This window comes from Taudactylus pleione, unplaced genomic scaffold (genome assembly GCF_031769625.1).
Source record: "Taudactylus pleione unplaced genomic scaffold, aTauple2 ptg000154l, whole genome shotgun sequence".
NCBI classification, from domain to species: Eukaryota; Metazoa; Chordata; class Amphibia; order Anura; family Myobatrachidae; genus Taudactylus; species Taudactylus pleione.
Window position 1 is genome coordinate 5828775 of NW_028284556.1, and position 15475 is coordinate 5844249.

The 15475-nt window shown below is 45.3% G+C and overlaps 1 protein-coding gene across 1 annotated transcript in view; it reads left to right on the forward strand.

Moving 5' to 3' along the window:
- The window catches only part of SMYD3 (SET and MYND domain containing 3), a 1005705-nt gene that overhangs the window by 612658 nt on the left and 377572 nt on the right, over nt 1-15475 (forward strand). The window contains exon 7 of the mRNA XM_088474473.1: nt 1295-1397. Coding sequence (XP_088330599.1) covers nt 1295-1397 — 103 coding nt within the window. The remainder of the gene's footprint in view (nt 1-1294; nt 1398-15475) is intronic.

Below are 15475 nucleotides of genomic sequence, written 5' to 3' on the forward strand. Positions count from 1 at the left end.
AGTAGAGTAGCCCCCCCCCAGTAGAGGTCCTCCCAATGGCACCCCCAGTAGTAGCCACACCTCCCCCAGTAGAGGTCCCCCCAGTAGTAGCCAACCCCTCCCCCGTTGTGCAGATAGGTTTAAAAAAAAATAAATATATATAAAAATATACTTACCTGATTCCACGCTGCTCCTGTCCGCGATGCCGATGCCGCTCCCGCCCTCCAGTCCTCCCGGGCTGGCGCGCTCAGCATTATGGGACTGACGTCATGACGTCAGTCCCATTACCCACTGCAGGAGCTGGACGGAAGTCCGGCTCTTGCAGTGGGTGCTGCAGCAGTCAATGAGAGTCTATCTGACTATTAAAAATGTTTAACACACGCAGCGCTGGCGGCGATGCGTGTGTTATGCACAGCCTGAGCCCGCCTCCTGGCGCTATTGGGCAAGCGCTCAGGGGGAGGGAACGGGCTCTGGTGTGCAGCACAGGACCGGCGCTGGAAGCCTAGCGCTGGTCCTGTGCAAATGTGTAGCGCTGACCGCACTCATTGCGGTCGGCGCTACACTGGCTATCTAGGGCGGGCGGGCGGGCGGGCCGGTACCGTGGCCGGCGGCGCCCCCCCGCGCCGCCGGTCCAACGGCGCCCAGGGCACGAACCCCGCTCGCCCTGCCCTAGTTACGCCACTGCTACCAGCACTAGATTGTAAGTACTAGGTCTGGCTGTACTTTTTGCAGGTATCTCAAGGGAGAACCATCCGTATCTCCTACAGGCGTATACAGGGGTATATGCATCTATTTTTCCTCTACATAGGGCACAAGTAGCTACACCAGCCCACCCTTTCTCACTCCCATTTTGCACTTCTCGTATGTATGTCCCAAAGTGGTCTTTTGTATAGTAATTATAGTAAATGTCTGCAATACATTAACTAATTGCATATCCATATATACATAATATGGTTAGAATGTTTAATGCATGTCATGCAAATTATGACCCTTTTGGCTGGGACCATTTTTTTGCAATTAGATGACTGTAAATTTGCTGTATGATATATTCCATTAATTATGTTAACATGTACCCATCACCGATTGACAGTGGAGGCAGTCATTTTGTGGTGCTTATTACTTCAGTAATATCCCTAGTGATTTGGCTGCAGTCTCATATTGGTTCCATCCACAAAATGGTTGTCTCCACTGTGTAGAGACCACTTGTAAATAATGTTGCACATTGGCTGTTAATCAGCTCTATTCTCTGATGGTTCTTGTAAATCATGCCTGTGGCATTTTCCTTCTCATGTTTTTTCTTTCTTATCTATTTCAGCATGTCTCTTTTAAATCACAGTTGCGACCCAAACTGCGTGATAGTGTTTGAAGGAACACACCTGCACCTCCGCACCGTCAAGGAAATAGCAAAGGGTGAAGAGGTATGATAATTAACTTGTCCTCCCTCCTGTCACAGACACCTGGAATGGCCAGCGTCCACCCATTTACATTCCAGACTGCTGCCTCATCTCACACGCTGGTTAAACCATCAGTCACTGCTCAAATCTCACATAGGAAAGTCAAGACATGAAAATGTTTTTACCTGGTGCTGGGCTACATGTGTCATTTCTAATTCTAAATCATCCTCATTCATGATAAGTGTCTGTATTTTATCAACATCCCCCGTATTCAGGGTTCAGACACATTTTCATATTTCATTTTATTTTAAACATATGAAGAAACACTTACAGTATGAGGACAACAGCCATGCTCACTAGACATCTCAAGAATAATCGTTTGTGTGTTGCAGATGCTTTTTCTGCAGTAAATCTTCCAGTCTATGGAAAGCAAGAACACAAAAACAATGTTTTATGAATTGTGTTTTTGCAGAATCATCTGTTTTGCTTTTTTGTTCTCTCTTCTTCTATAGATCTGTAGTATTGAATGAAAGATGGGTGAGCCATCAGAAATATAACCCTTTCTTTTCCTGCCAAGATGTTAATGCAAAATATATCTATACAGTATTATAATATCTATATCTATACTAATATAATAAGAACTTTGTATCTGTATGTATGTTCCAAGTTGGCGGCTACACTACTGATCCAATTTTCATTTTGTAGTGGAAACTCCTAGAAATAACCTGCACTGTGTTTCATCTCGATCCGTCAAGTTAAAGCTGAGGAAGAAAAAAAATTACTTTATTGACATCATTTAATTATTTATTTATTAACAGTTTCTGATATAGCGCTACATATTCCATTGCACTTTACAATTGGAAACATTAATAGAACAAAACTAGGTAATAACAGACTGACATAGAGGTAGGAAGGCCCTGCTCGCAAGCTTACAATCTATAGATACACAGTTTTGATAGAGTAATTTATGTCCGCTTTGCCAACAACTCTGCATCATGCCAGGTATGTCAGGAAAAGGGAAAGCTTCCCGATGATCAGTATACTAATTAAAATAAAATCTCCTGCTGAGCTCTTTAAACTAATACATGCATATCTATAAATGAAATCAATTGCTGTTCTGAGAGGAAACAACAGTCAATCAATGCAAGAGATATAGGAAAAATAGGTGCTAAGTATATATTGAAAAATATTCTTTGGTATTTATTAATACAAATGACACACTCTGGTAATACATATATCCATATACATATATAAAAACAATCCACACAATGGAGCAATAAACGGTCCTCGATATAAAATGAGCGTATCTACAATAAAATGCAAAAAAATTAAATAAAAATAATTAAATATACTTCTATATGTGTTTTCATGTCTAGAAGTCGGGGGTATTGACTGATATAAACAATGACATATTCACATCTGTAATATACAATTCAATATTAAAAATTAGATTTGTTATAATCCGTCTATGATCAGAAATAGCAACCTCCTAATCATATATTAGTGCAGATGCTATTCTACGGCATTTTTTCCAGAGGATTTAAAATGGATCCTTTATAGCATTTTATTCCCGCTTTGGGTCCTGCTATTTTGTAGCTAAAAACCTTTATAATAGTCTCATATATTCCCACTTAAATAGATACAAAGCAGTGGAAACTCCTCTGGCAAGATTTTTCACATCATGATTCACCTCAGACAGGCTGCTAAGGGCTCTATTTATTAACATTATTTTTACTAAAATAAAGTGAAAAAGGGAGTTTTCACACCCTTTTCACATTATTTTAGTTTCACCTGTAGTTACTATAGGGCAATTGGAGTAGAATTAGTAAAATTCTACTCCAACCCCTAGTATCACTTATTTTTAGTAAAGCAGATCGCATTTCCCATAATTGTAATGGGAAATGTGATCCGACCAGAGTTACTAAAAATAAATTGTAAAAAATTACCGGGGGAAGCCCTGTGATAATAACGCCACCTGGAGGTCTCCCCCGTTTACCGGGCTCCCACTCTGCTCTAACGGGGAGAGCAGAGCCGGGAGCCGGTACCAGTAATCAGCTATGTGGTCTAAATAGACAGCAAGCTGATTGCTGTAAAAAAAAAAAAAAAAAAAAATGAAACATTTTTTTTTTACTTACCTGACTCCAGGGACCGGTGATCGGGTGTCCGGTGATGGCTCCTCTCCGGTCAGCTGGTCTCCCACAGTGCACTGCTGCCCGGTCATCAGGTGATCGGGCCCCAGTGCATTATGGGAGATCACCTGATCGGGAAGCCTGGAGAAGATCACCGGAGGCCAGGAGGATGCAGGTAAGTATAATGAAGGGAGGGGGGGTCGCGGGGGTCCACAATCGCAGGGGGCGGGGCTTAGTGCCGGGGGCGGGGCTTAGCGCCGGTGGGGTGGCAGCAGCGACGGTGGGTCGGCGCATGCGCGGGCTCTTAGTCGCGGTATTTTTTCCGAAAATACCGCGACTAGAGTGCGGATGGGATCCGCAGGGAAAGAGCTTTATCGCAAGCTCTGTCCCTGCAAATGATTTACAGTAAATCCCTGTGATATTGCCTGAATTCGCAATGCGAATTCACTCGGTAATATCACACTACAATCCGCATTCAATATGCGGATTGTAGTAAATAGAGCCCTGTGTGATAATATTATTCATGAAGATGATTAGTATCTTGCTCAGATCTTTGCAAGTACAAAGGGCTCTATTTATTAACATTATTTTTACTAAAATAAAGTGAAAAGGGATGTTTTCACTCCCTTTTCACATTATTTTAGTATCACCTAAAGTTACTAAAGGGCAATTGGAGTAGAATTCGTAAAATTCTACTCCAAGCCCTAATTATCACTTATTTTTTGTAATCAGATCACATTTCCCATAATTGTAATGGGAAATGCGATCTGTGTGCAAGTTAATAAAAAAATTGTGAAAAAATACCAGGGGAAGCCCTGTGATAATAATGTCACCTGGAGGTGGCGTTATCCAGGGTCTCCCCCGGTTACCGGACTCCTGCTCCACTCTAACAGGCAGAGCATAGTCCGGTGCCGGCCCCAGTGATCAGCTGTGTATCTAAACAGACCATACGCTGATCACTGCTAAAAAAAAAAAAAAAAAAAATTGTGAAAAACCCCCCAAAAAACTTACCTGAGTCCAGGGACCAGTGATCGGGGCTTTGGTGTCCTCCCTTCGGTCAGCTGGTCTCCCATCCTGCACTGGGACCCAGTCAGCTGACCGGGTCCCAGTGCAGGATGGGAGATCAGCTGGCCGGATCCACTGAGGACATCACCGGAGTCCCGATCACTGGAGGTAAGTGTATTGGCATATGCGCGGGCACTTGTCACGGTATTTTTTGCGAAAGTACCGTGATAAGTGTGCAGAGGTGATTCGCAGGGACAGAGCTTTATCGCAAGCTCTGTCCCTGCAAGGGATTTTTAGTAAATCCCTGTGATATTGGCTGAATTCACAATGCGAATTCAGTCAGTAATATCACACTACAATCTGCATTCAATATGCCAATTGTAGTAAATAGAGCCCTAAGTAACACAGTCTATGAGAAACAGCCTCCTGAATGATTCCCTCGTCCATGCCGGGTAATAATGGTAGTGAGCGGCATCCCGCTCTCACTATGCTTACCGATAAGTGTGTTTCCGTCTTCGTCTTCCTACCGCCTGGAGCATGTGCGCTTTAATATCCCGGGTTATTTTTGCAATTTGAAAGGGGTAGTCTCCATCAGGGATTAGCCAATCGTTTGTGTAATATAGCACTCAGACTATGTAACTTATGGTGTCATTTGTATAACCAACATGTTTACATGGTTCCCTCTAATTTTTATTTTAAAGTACATTAATTGTATGTGTGTAAATTGTTAATTTATTACTCTTATAAATTAATGGCAGTTATCATTAAAGTTCTTAGCACAAGTATATTATAGGTATTAAATGTGGTTATTTGAGTAACACCAGCATATACAGTATATTGCAGCTTCAGAATAGGGGCTAAGGATTAATACCTACATGTCCTTGGAGGCTTCCTCCTAATCCAAGCTGGTGTGATGTGGGGTAAGGGCCTGCAGCTGTGGACCCTCTCATAGCCCCATATCTTATGCCATTTGTGGGGTCAGTGAGCTTCCTAACATATCAGTAAGCCTTTGTTTCACTGGGTATATTGACATGTGTAGTTCCACAGGAATGTGTATGTAATGCCGACTGTCGGGATGTCTCCTATCAGAATACCGGCATCTCGATGGTTGGTATCCCGACAGGGGTTGGGTAAGTATCCTAACCCTTCCCCCTTCTCCCCCTAACCCTCCCTTCTTGTAGCCTAACCCTAATCTCCCCACCCGCACCCTAACCCTCCCCGTTAGTGCCTAAACCAAAGTATCCCCCCTTCGTGCCTAAACCTAATCCTCTCCCCTTAGTGCCTAACCCAAACTCCCCCCCCCAGTGGTGCCTGACCCTAACCCTCCCCCCTATGGGTGCCTATCCCTACCCCCCAAAAACCTAATGCTAACCCCGCTAATTTACCTAAAATCTAACCCCCCCCGCCGCCGCTAACACTAAGGGCACCCTGGCTTACATTCGAACGGGCTGGCATCCTCCTGGATTTCGGTATCAGGATTAAGATAGGCGTCGGTATTTCAATGCCTATCTTAACTCCCTTGTCGGGATTCCGGCATCGGCATTGAGATCGGCGGCCTAACTACATCCCGTTCCACATATCCACAGGTTCTGTAGCAAACTTAGAAATGTAAATAAAGGAAGCAAATTACAAGTAAATAACATATAGTTAAAAATGGTGATTCCAAGAGGAAGCAGTCATTCTATAAAATACATATTACAAGTCACTGGCACCTGTATTTTTCTCACTGGGGGGCCTATTCATCAACACTAAAATAACATTTTAAGGACATTTTCCTTAATTAACGTTATTTTAGTATTCATGTAGATACTTAGCACAGGAGATATCACTGATATCTCCTGGTTAAGTCCCCCTGTGTTAATTTCCACACTCCCCATACATTAGTGGAAATTATGGTATTCATCAAATTCCGAAAATTATATATTTTCGGAATTTGATGGTGTTACCATCTTCCTCCATCACTCTGGACTCTCCTCTGGCTCCGTCTGCTATGCTGTCATGTGTTCTCCCCAGCAGAACACAATAAAGTTTAGAAAAAAAAAAAGTTTTTTTTTTTCTAATCTACTGAGTTCTGATGGGGAGAACACATGACAGCATAGCAGACGGAGCCAGAGGCTGCTGCGCGAGCAGGTAAGTCGGGGACGGGGGGGAGGTGAGCAGAGGGGGGAGGGGGAGGATACACAAAATTACCGCAGCTGTAGGTAGTACTGCGCATGTGCTGGTTTAACGAATGTAATGCATGCGCAGCACTCATTCCAGCTGCGGTAAGTTAGTGTAGATAGAGAATGACAAAATGACATAAAAAATGACAGCTTTTCGGAATAGATAGTTATGGAGAGGAGGAATGATGAATTCTTCTGGTAATTAGGTAGAACTCCATGCGAGTTCTAAACCTAATTACCTCCAGAGAAAGTTTAGGTATGATGAATAGGCCCCTGGGTCTGGCGACGTATAGCTTCTCTCCTTCCCTTTCTACACATCTTTATTGCCTGTTTTCCAGCATTGTCCTGTGCTGCTCTATAGCAGTGGGAGTGCAGCATTTCCTGGGGTTTTATAACTGCGGTCATGTGACCATTTACATCAGCTAAACACCAGATTCAAATCTGCTTAGCCCTCTGAAAGCCTTTTTTTGTATACAGGAGAGAGAACCGCCCGAGATTTAGGCCTGCCTCCTTGATCTTCAATGTTCCTGCACCTGTCTTTTGAACTTTGTTTTCCAGTGTCTTCTTGACCTGACTCACCCTGGCTCCTCTTTCGCCATTTGAATTTGTACCATATCCAGTGACCTGTTGGTTGTACCCGATCACCAACATATTACACTCAGAACCCATTTCCTTGCTCCACCTCTCAGTGCCCCTGCTTTTAATGGCTATGGAGTAGGCCGGCATCAGTTGGCTGGGTGAAATTAATTGGCATGGTATTGCATCCTTTTGTGTTGGTGCGCAATGTTTATATTAACACGGCCACACACCACAACATTTTATTATTCTGCCTCTGAGTCAAGAAGCTTGGTAAATTCGAGCACAGTAAGGGTCAAGCAGGGTTTTCATTGCAGTAAAATGATCTACTCCATGTTGTCCTCTGACAGCAATTTGCATATTAAAAAAACAAAAAAACACATAAATCCTCCAGCAATAAGACTGCATTTTGTCAACATCTGTTAGGTCTGTTTTGGTAAAGAAGCTCAATGAGCAACTTATTAATTCAGCCGTTGCAGCCAATAACAAACTACTGGTCATGTGCAAGTTTTCAAAACATTATATCTTGTCTAACAAACAAATTAATCATTTCAATGTTCTTGTAAGAAATAAATTTACATATTTAATGCTTCAAATTTTCAAAATTATTAGTAGATTTCTATGACATGTTTTTGAATCGCAATAAACATATACAGGTTGAGTCTCCCATATCCAAAATGCTTGGGACCAGGGGTATTTTGGATAACGGAATATTCCGTATTTTGGAATAATTGCATATCATAATGAAATACCTTGGGAATGGGACCCCAATATACACACAGAATGCATATATGTGTTATGTGCACCTTATACACATAGCCTGCAGGTAATTTTATACAATATTTTCAATAATTTTGTGGCTCAAGCAAAGTTTATGTACATACATGAAATAAATTTATGTTTCATTTACACCCTATACACACAGCCTGAAGGTAATTTTATACCATATTTTTAATAATTTGTGCCTTAGACAAAGTTTGTGTACATTGAACCATCAAAAATCAAAGGTTTTATTATCTCAGTCATGCCAAAATTATTCCGTAATTCGGAATATTTGGATATGGGAGACTCAACCTGTAATATAATCACATCAGTTAAGCTGGCTATGATTTTACAATAAAGTCTTGTGTACCCAGTCAGAGGATGCAGTTATTATATCGGTGGACGGGATGCTGGCAGTCGAAATACCGTCGCCGCAATCCCACCGCGTTGCATAATGCTGACGGCGATATCCCAATGGACATCAGGATACCCTAGTCGGCATGCCTCAGGATGTCACATGCTATCCTTAGCACTGCGTGATCGGATGGTCCTCCTATTTGTGCACACTTGCCCTTTGCCGACTATAGCATTCGTGTGGGTTCCCTTGGCTTGGCTGCATGCTCAGCGTTCTGTTCCTCCTCGTGGTGAAGATTCTGGTTTTCCCGTAGTGGCTTCCGTCGTGTCTCCGGCTCTCCAGCTTCTCCTGTGGCCTCCTAGCCGGACCAATACCACAGTGCTGCCATCGGCTCTCAAAGCCGTAGCACCTACTACCAACATTCTACCATTGGCTTTTGCGCACCATTGGCACCTTAGCCGCACCAGCAGTTTCCATGCTGTCTTCCACGCTGGCTTACTTGCTGTCTCCGGCTCTCCAGCTTCTCTTATGAGTTCCTAGCCGCACCAATACAACCGAGCTGCCAACAACACTCAAAGCCGCAGCACCTACTACCAACTTTCTACCATCGGCTATTGCCGCACCATTGGTTCCCAAACCCGCAGCATCTACTACTAACTTTCTACCATCGGCTGTTGCCACACCATCAGCACACAAGCCGCACACAAGCTGCACCATCAGCACATTTGCCACACCATCGGCACACAAGCCGCACTATCGGCTCCCAAAGCTGCATCATCTACTACCAACTACCCACCATCGGCTATTGCCGCACCATTGGCACACTTGTCGCATCATCGGCTCTCAAAGCCGCAGCACTTTCAGCTTTCTACCATCGGCTCTTGCTGCACCATCGGCACGTTTGCCGCACCATCAGCACATTTGCTGCACCATCGGCACACAAGCCGTACCTCTCTAAGCTACTCCATTGACTCTTCCTGTTCAAACTCTTTCCTTAATCACAGGATTCCAACCGACACTCCTGTAAGCTGCTACTACTCCGAGCAGTAAGTCCAGGTGGCTGCCTAAGTACCGGTGAGCTATTAATCTCAAAGGAAACAACAGGCGGTTGTTAGTGGCGGGAAACCTCGATAGCCTGAGTTCTAGATGGCTTACAAGGAGTGGTCACTGGAATTCATAACATTATAGTCTGCCAACAAAAGAAGTGTAAGAAAGAGTAATATCAGACTGATAGCTATGGCTAACATGGAACAGGCGCAGAACCCTGCCCAGGTGCTTGCAGCTCAAATTCAGGTTCTCACTCAGAAGGTCCAGGAGCTGTCCTTGCATGTCAAAGAGAGCCATTCTCCTGTTCTTCTAGTTCTTCCAGTTCCTCTCCAAGAACCAAAAATGAACCTGCCGGATCGGTTTTCTGGGGATCACCGACAGTTTCTAAACTTCTGTTCTTGAGTCCAAATTACGTTCCCTCAAACAGGTTCAGAAGGCGGTGGAAGATTACACCTCAGAATTCCGCAGATGGGCAACTGACTCAGGTTGGAATGATCTGGCTCTATGTGGCCAATACTGTCTCTGTCTCTCTGAGGCCATCATTCTCCTTCTGAGTCCTTGGATGATCTCATGCAACAGGCCATTAGGACTGACCAGCATCTAAGGGAACGGAGACGAGAACAGAACCTTCCCACCAGGTCGCCTCATTCTCTCAGTTGGGTTCCGCCTTCGGACACAGAAGAGCCAATGCAGATTGGTGCATCTTGCTTATGGCCCAAAGAGAGACGCAGAATACAGTCTCTAGGCCTCTGTATGTATTGCGGAGACAAGGGGAATACCGTGAATAATTGTCCACTTAAATCGGTAAAAGGCAAAGCTTAGGTGTTCAGGAGGAATTGCACTTAGGCCTGCCTCCCATTTCCTCCAAAAACTCAGTACTAGTTCCAGCAGCCACCCAATTTGCTAACTCCACTCTGACTACTTCAGCATTCTTGGATAGTGGGGCGGCTGGCAAATTCATTGATTTCCTTTTTTTTCGCACACTGGGCCTGATTCAGACCCGGTCGCAAGCGCTGATTACTTCAGCATTCTTGGATAGTGGGGCGGCTGGCAAATTAATTGATTTCCTTTTTTTTCGCACACTGGGCCTGATTCAGACCCGGTCACAAGCGCTGAGCGCTCGCAACTGTGTCGATGGTGGCCCAGAGCGCTTGCGCACGATGGAGCCGGCTCCGTCGTGCGCATGCGCGAGACCCGGATAGTGACGGGCAATCCGTCGCTCCGGGTCTCGCACCAAAGGGGCGTGCTGTCGATGTTGAGTGACAGCACGCCCCCTTTTGTGGGCAGGCCGGGGGCTGGCTGCCCAGATGGAGGCATTCCCATGAGAATGCCTACCGTCTGGGGGTGGCCCCACTGACATCACAAGTGATGTCAGTGGGAGAGCTTTCGGCTCTGTTTGAGCCGAAAGCTCTCTGGGGCTTGCGGCCACGAGACCCTACCACAAGGGTCTCGTCGCAAGCCCGATGGTCGCGATGGTCTTGACCATCGCGACCATCATCCTGGCCGCTCGCATTAGCTCCCAATCTGTGGACTGGATGGAGGATTGATTTCAACAGGTCATGTTAAGTTTAAAATGCCTCCTCTCCATTTGTCAGTCAGAATTTTGCATTCAGAGACCATGTCTTTCTATCTCCTTCATTGTCCCTTGGCCCCTGTTTTTCTCGGTCTCCCCTGGCTCAGGGATCATAGCCCCATAGTGGATTGGTCCTCTGGGTAAATCATAAAATGGAGCCATTCCTGTCAGACTCGATGTCTAGCACTCCCTTTTCAGACAATTCAACCTGCTGTTGCCGAGGTTCCTTCGGCCATCCCACTCCAGTACCGAGATTTCGCCAATGTTTTTTCCAAGCAGCTGGCAGATGTCCTCCCTCCGCACTGGGCTTACAACTGTGCCATCAATTTAATACCGGGTGCCACATTACCCAAAGACCGGTTGTATTTCCTTCCTGTTCCAGAGGACATGGCGATGAGAGATAACATCAAAGATGCATTGGCGAAGGGATTTATCCACCCCTCTAAGTCACCAGTGGGGGCTGGTTTTTTTTTTTTTTAAGAAAAAGGATGGGTTTCTTCATTCATGTATCGATTACAGAGGTCTGAATAACAGCATACAACTTGATCAGAATAAGCAGTGGGGACAAATGGAAAACGTCCTTCAGTACTCACACCGGACATTATGAGTACTTGGTCATGCCGTTCGGTCTATCTACCGCCCCAGCGATCTTCCAAGATCTCATTAATGACATCCTTTGAGAATTCCTGGGAAAATTTGTGTTTTTTTTATTTGGACGACATTCTTATATTTTCTCAGTCACTGGACTAACACCATCAGCATGTATGCCTAGTTCTGCAGAAATTGCATGAGAATCACTTATATGCGAAGCTAGAGAAGTATGATTTTGATGTCACCCAAGTTTCCTTTCTAGGCTATGTGATTTCTTCCCAGGGTTTTTCCATGGATCCTGGTAAGGTCGAGGCAATTTCAAAATGGGTTCAGCCAGCTACTCTCAAAGCATTCCAACAGTTCCTCGGCTTTTCAAACTATTACCGTCGATTTATTAGATCTTTTTCCACCATTGTTGCACCCATTGTTGAGTTGACCAAGTTAGGGGCAGACATCTCAAACTGGTCATCCAAAGCGGTCCAGGCCTTCGAAGCCCAGAAGGTTGCATTCACTCTAGCTCCAGTGCTTCAGCAGCTGGACCCGGATCTTCCATTCATTCTGGAAGTAGATGCCTCTGAAGTGGGAGCTGGAGCCATTCTTTTTCAGATGGATCTTGCTGATAACAAGTTGCACCCTTGTGCCTATTTTTCTTGCAAGTTCACCTCGGCAGAACGCAACTACGATGTGGGAAATCGGAAGTTGCTGGCGATCAAGTGGGCCTTCAAGGACTGGAGACATTGGCTGGAAGGGGCCAAACACAGGATCACAGTTCTTACTGATCACAAAAACCTTTCATACATTCAGTCTGCTAAGAGGTTGAATTCTCGGCAAGCACGCTGAGCATTGTTTTTCACCCGGTTCAAATTCCTCATCTCTTTTCATCCTGGTTCGAAAAACATCAAGACTGACGCTCTCTGCAGGAGCTTCAAACCTGTGCAGCAGATCTTCAGTAGAGATTAACTTATTATTCCTGGCTCTTTCTTCCACTGTGCCATCACCAGAAATTTGGCTGAGCTCATTCAAGCCTGTCATCACCTCCAGATAAGCCTTTTAGTCTGCTATTTCTTCCGGAAAGATTCAGGAAATCGGTCCTATTGGTTTTTCACGCTCATCGAGCTTTTGGTCACCCGGGCATCAGTAAGTCCATGGAGTTGCTTTCCCGTCCAGTCTGTTGTCCTTTTTGTCCAAAGATGTGCGTGCATTTGTCCTGGCTTGTGATGTCTGTGCTCATAACAAAACACCTCGGACAGCTCCTTCAGTTCTGCTACTTCCTCTTTTCATTCCTAGGAGACCCTGGACTCACATTGCCATGGATTTTATCATCTACCTTCCGGTATCCTCTCGATGTTTTGTGATCTGGATGGTGGTGGACCGTTTTAGTAAAATGGCGCACTTTATACCATTACCAAATCTTCTTTTTGCCACAGAACTCTCCAGCCTGTTTCTCCAGCATATCTTCTGCCTACACGGCCTACCAATGGATATCATGTCGGATCGAGGAACACAATTTGTGGCACAGTTCTGGAGAGCTTTCTATGCTTCCCTGGGCATTGACCTGTAACCATCCGCAGGGTACCATCCTGCAGTCCAACGGACAAACTGAGCGCGTCAACCAGTGTCTGGAGCAATATCTATGCTGTTACATCTCCAAGTGACACGATGACTGGGTATCCCATCTACCGCTTTCTGAGTTTGCCTTTAACAACACATGCCATTCTGCATCTTTGGTATATCCATTTTTTGGGGTTACGGGCCAACATCAGAGAGCAAACTCTCGACTCCAGTTCTCCAGTCTCATCTTCGGTCTTTCAGCTCCATCGTATTTGGAGCAAGGTTCTTCAAGGTATTCAGAAGGTATCTCTCCACTCGAAAGAGTCTGCTGACAAGCATCGGAAGTCGTGTAGGTTTAAGAAGAGCAACTTGGTTTGGCTCTCCACCAAAAACATTAAGCTTTGCCAACCTACGCAGAAGTTGGGTCCCAGGTTCATTGGTCCATTCTGCATAATTTCACAGGTGAATCCGGCAGCCTTCAAACTTCAGTTACCCAAATCTCTCCGTATCAATAACACCTTCCACTGTTCAGTGCTCAAACCGGTTTTCTTTTCAGCCAAATTCAAACCCAATTTCCCATCCAGGCCTGCTTCTTTTGTGGTCCACAGTCAACATGAGTTCGTGTTGGAGAGGATCTTGAACTCTAGGATCTCCAGTTCTGCAGTTCTTGGTCCACTGGAAGGGCTATGGTCTGGAGGAGTGGTCCTGGATTCCTGAAACTGCTCTACATGCTCCCAGGTTGAAGAGACAAACTGGGTTCTAGGGGTTCATCAACCCCACGTCAAGGGGGGGTACTGTTACAAGTCGCGGTCACGAATTGTCTCCCTAGAGCAGTTCACTTTCCTTGGATGTTGTTCCAGTTCTCCTTGGTTCCTAGGCGATCGACATGCCTCAGGATGTCACATGCTATTCTTAGCACTGCGTGATTGGATGGTCCTCCTATTTGTACACACTGGCCTTTTGCTGCCTCGCCGACTATAGCATTCCTGTGGGTTTGCTCGCCTGCATGGTCAGAGTTCTTTTCCTCCTCGTGGTGAAGATTCTGGTTTTCCCGTAGTGGCTTCCGTGCTGTCTCCGGCTCTCCAGCTTCTCCTACGGCTTCCTAGCCACACCAATACCATTGTGCTGCCATCAGCTCTCAAAGCTGCAGCACCTACTACCAACTCTCTACCATCAGCTTTTGCCACACCATTGGCACCTTAGCCGCACCAGCAGCTTCAGTGCTGTCTCCGGCACTCCAGCTTCTTTTACGGCTTCCTAGCTGCACCAATACACCTGTGCTGCCATCGGTTCTCAAAGCCGCAGTATCTACTACCAACGCTCTATAATTGGCTTTTGCCGCACCATTGGCACCTTAGCCGCACCAGCAGCTTCCGTGCTGTCCCCTGCTCTCCAGCTTCTCCTATGGCTTCCTAGCTGCACCAATACAACTGTGCTGTCATCGGCTCTCAAAGCCGCAGCACCTACTACCAACTTTCTACCATTGGCACGATTGCTGCACCATCTGCAAATTTGCCGCTCCATTGGCTTCCAAAGCCGCAGCATCTACTACTAACTTTCTACCATCAGCTATTGCCGCACCATCGGCACACAAACTGCACCATCGGCACATTTGCTGCTCCATAGGCTCCCAAAGCCGCAGCATCTACTACTAACTTTCAACCATCGGCTATTGCTGCACCATCGGCACATTTTGCCGCACCATCGGCACATTTGCCACATCATCGGCTCTCAAAGCTACAGCACTCATAATCCACTTTCTACCATCGGCTCTTGCCGCACCATCGGCACATTTGCCGCATCATCGGCACATTTGCCGCACCATCAGCACATTTGCCACACCATTGGCACACAAGCCGTACCTCTCTAAGCTACACCATTGACTCTTCCTGTTCAAACTCTTTCCTTCATCACAGGATTCCAACTGACACTCCTGTAAGCTGCTTCTACTCCAAGCAGTAAGTCCAGGCGGCCGCCTAAGTACCGGTGAGCTATTAAGCTCTAAGGGAATAACACACGGTTGTTAGTGGCGGAAACCTTGATAGCCTGAGATCTAGATGGCTTACAAGGAGTGGTCACTGGAATTCATAACACCCAGTCAATGTTCCTTTATTGCCTTTTTTTTTTTTTTTTTTTGTTAAAATTATTTTTTACATTTTTATATTGAAACCTAAGTGTGTGTATTTAAATTAGGGATGTGCACAGACCCCCATGTTTTGGTTTTGGATCTGTATCTCCTCGTGTTTTGGATTTGGTTTTGCCAGAACCGCCCCTTGCGTGTTTTGATTTTGGATCTGTATTATTTCTAAAAAAATCATGAAAACAACTAAAATCACATAATGTTGGCCTGT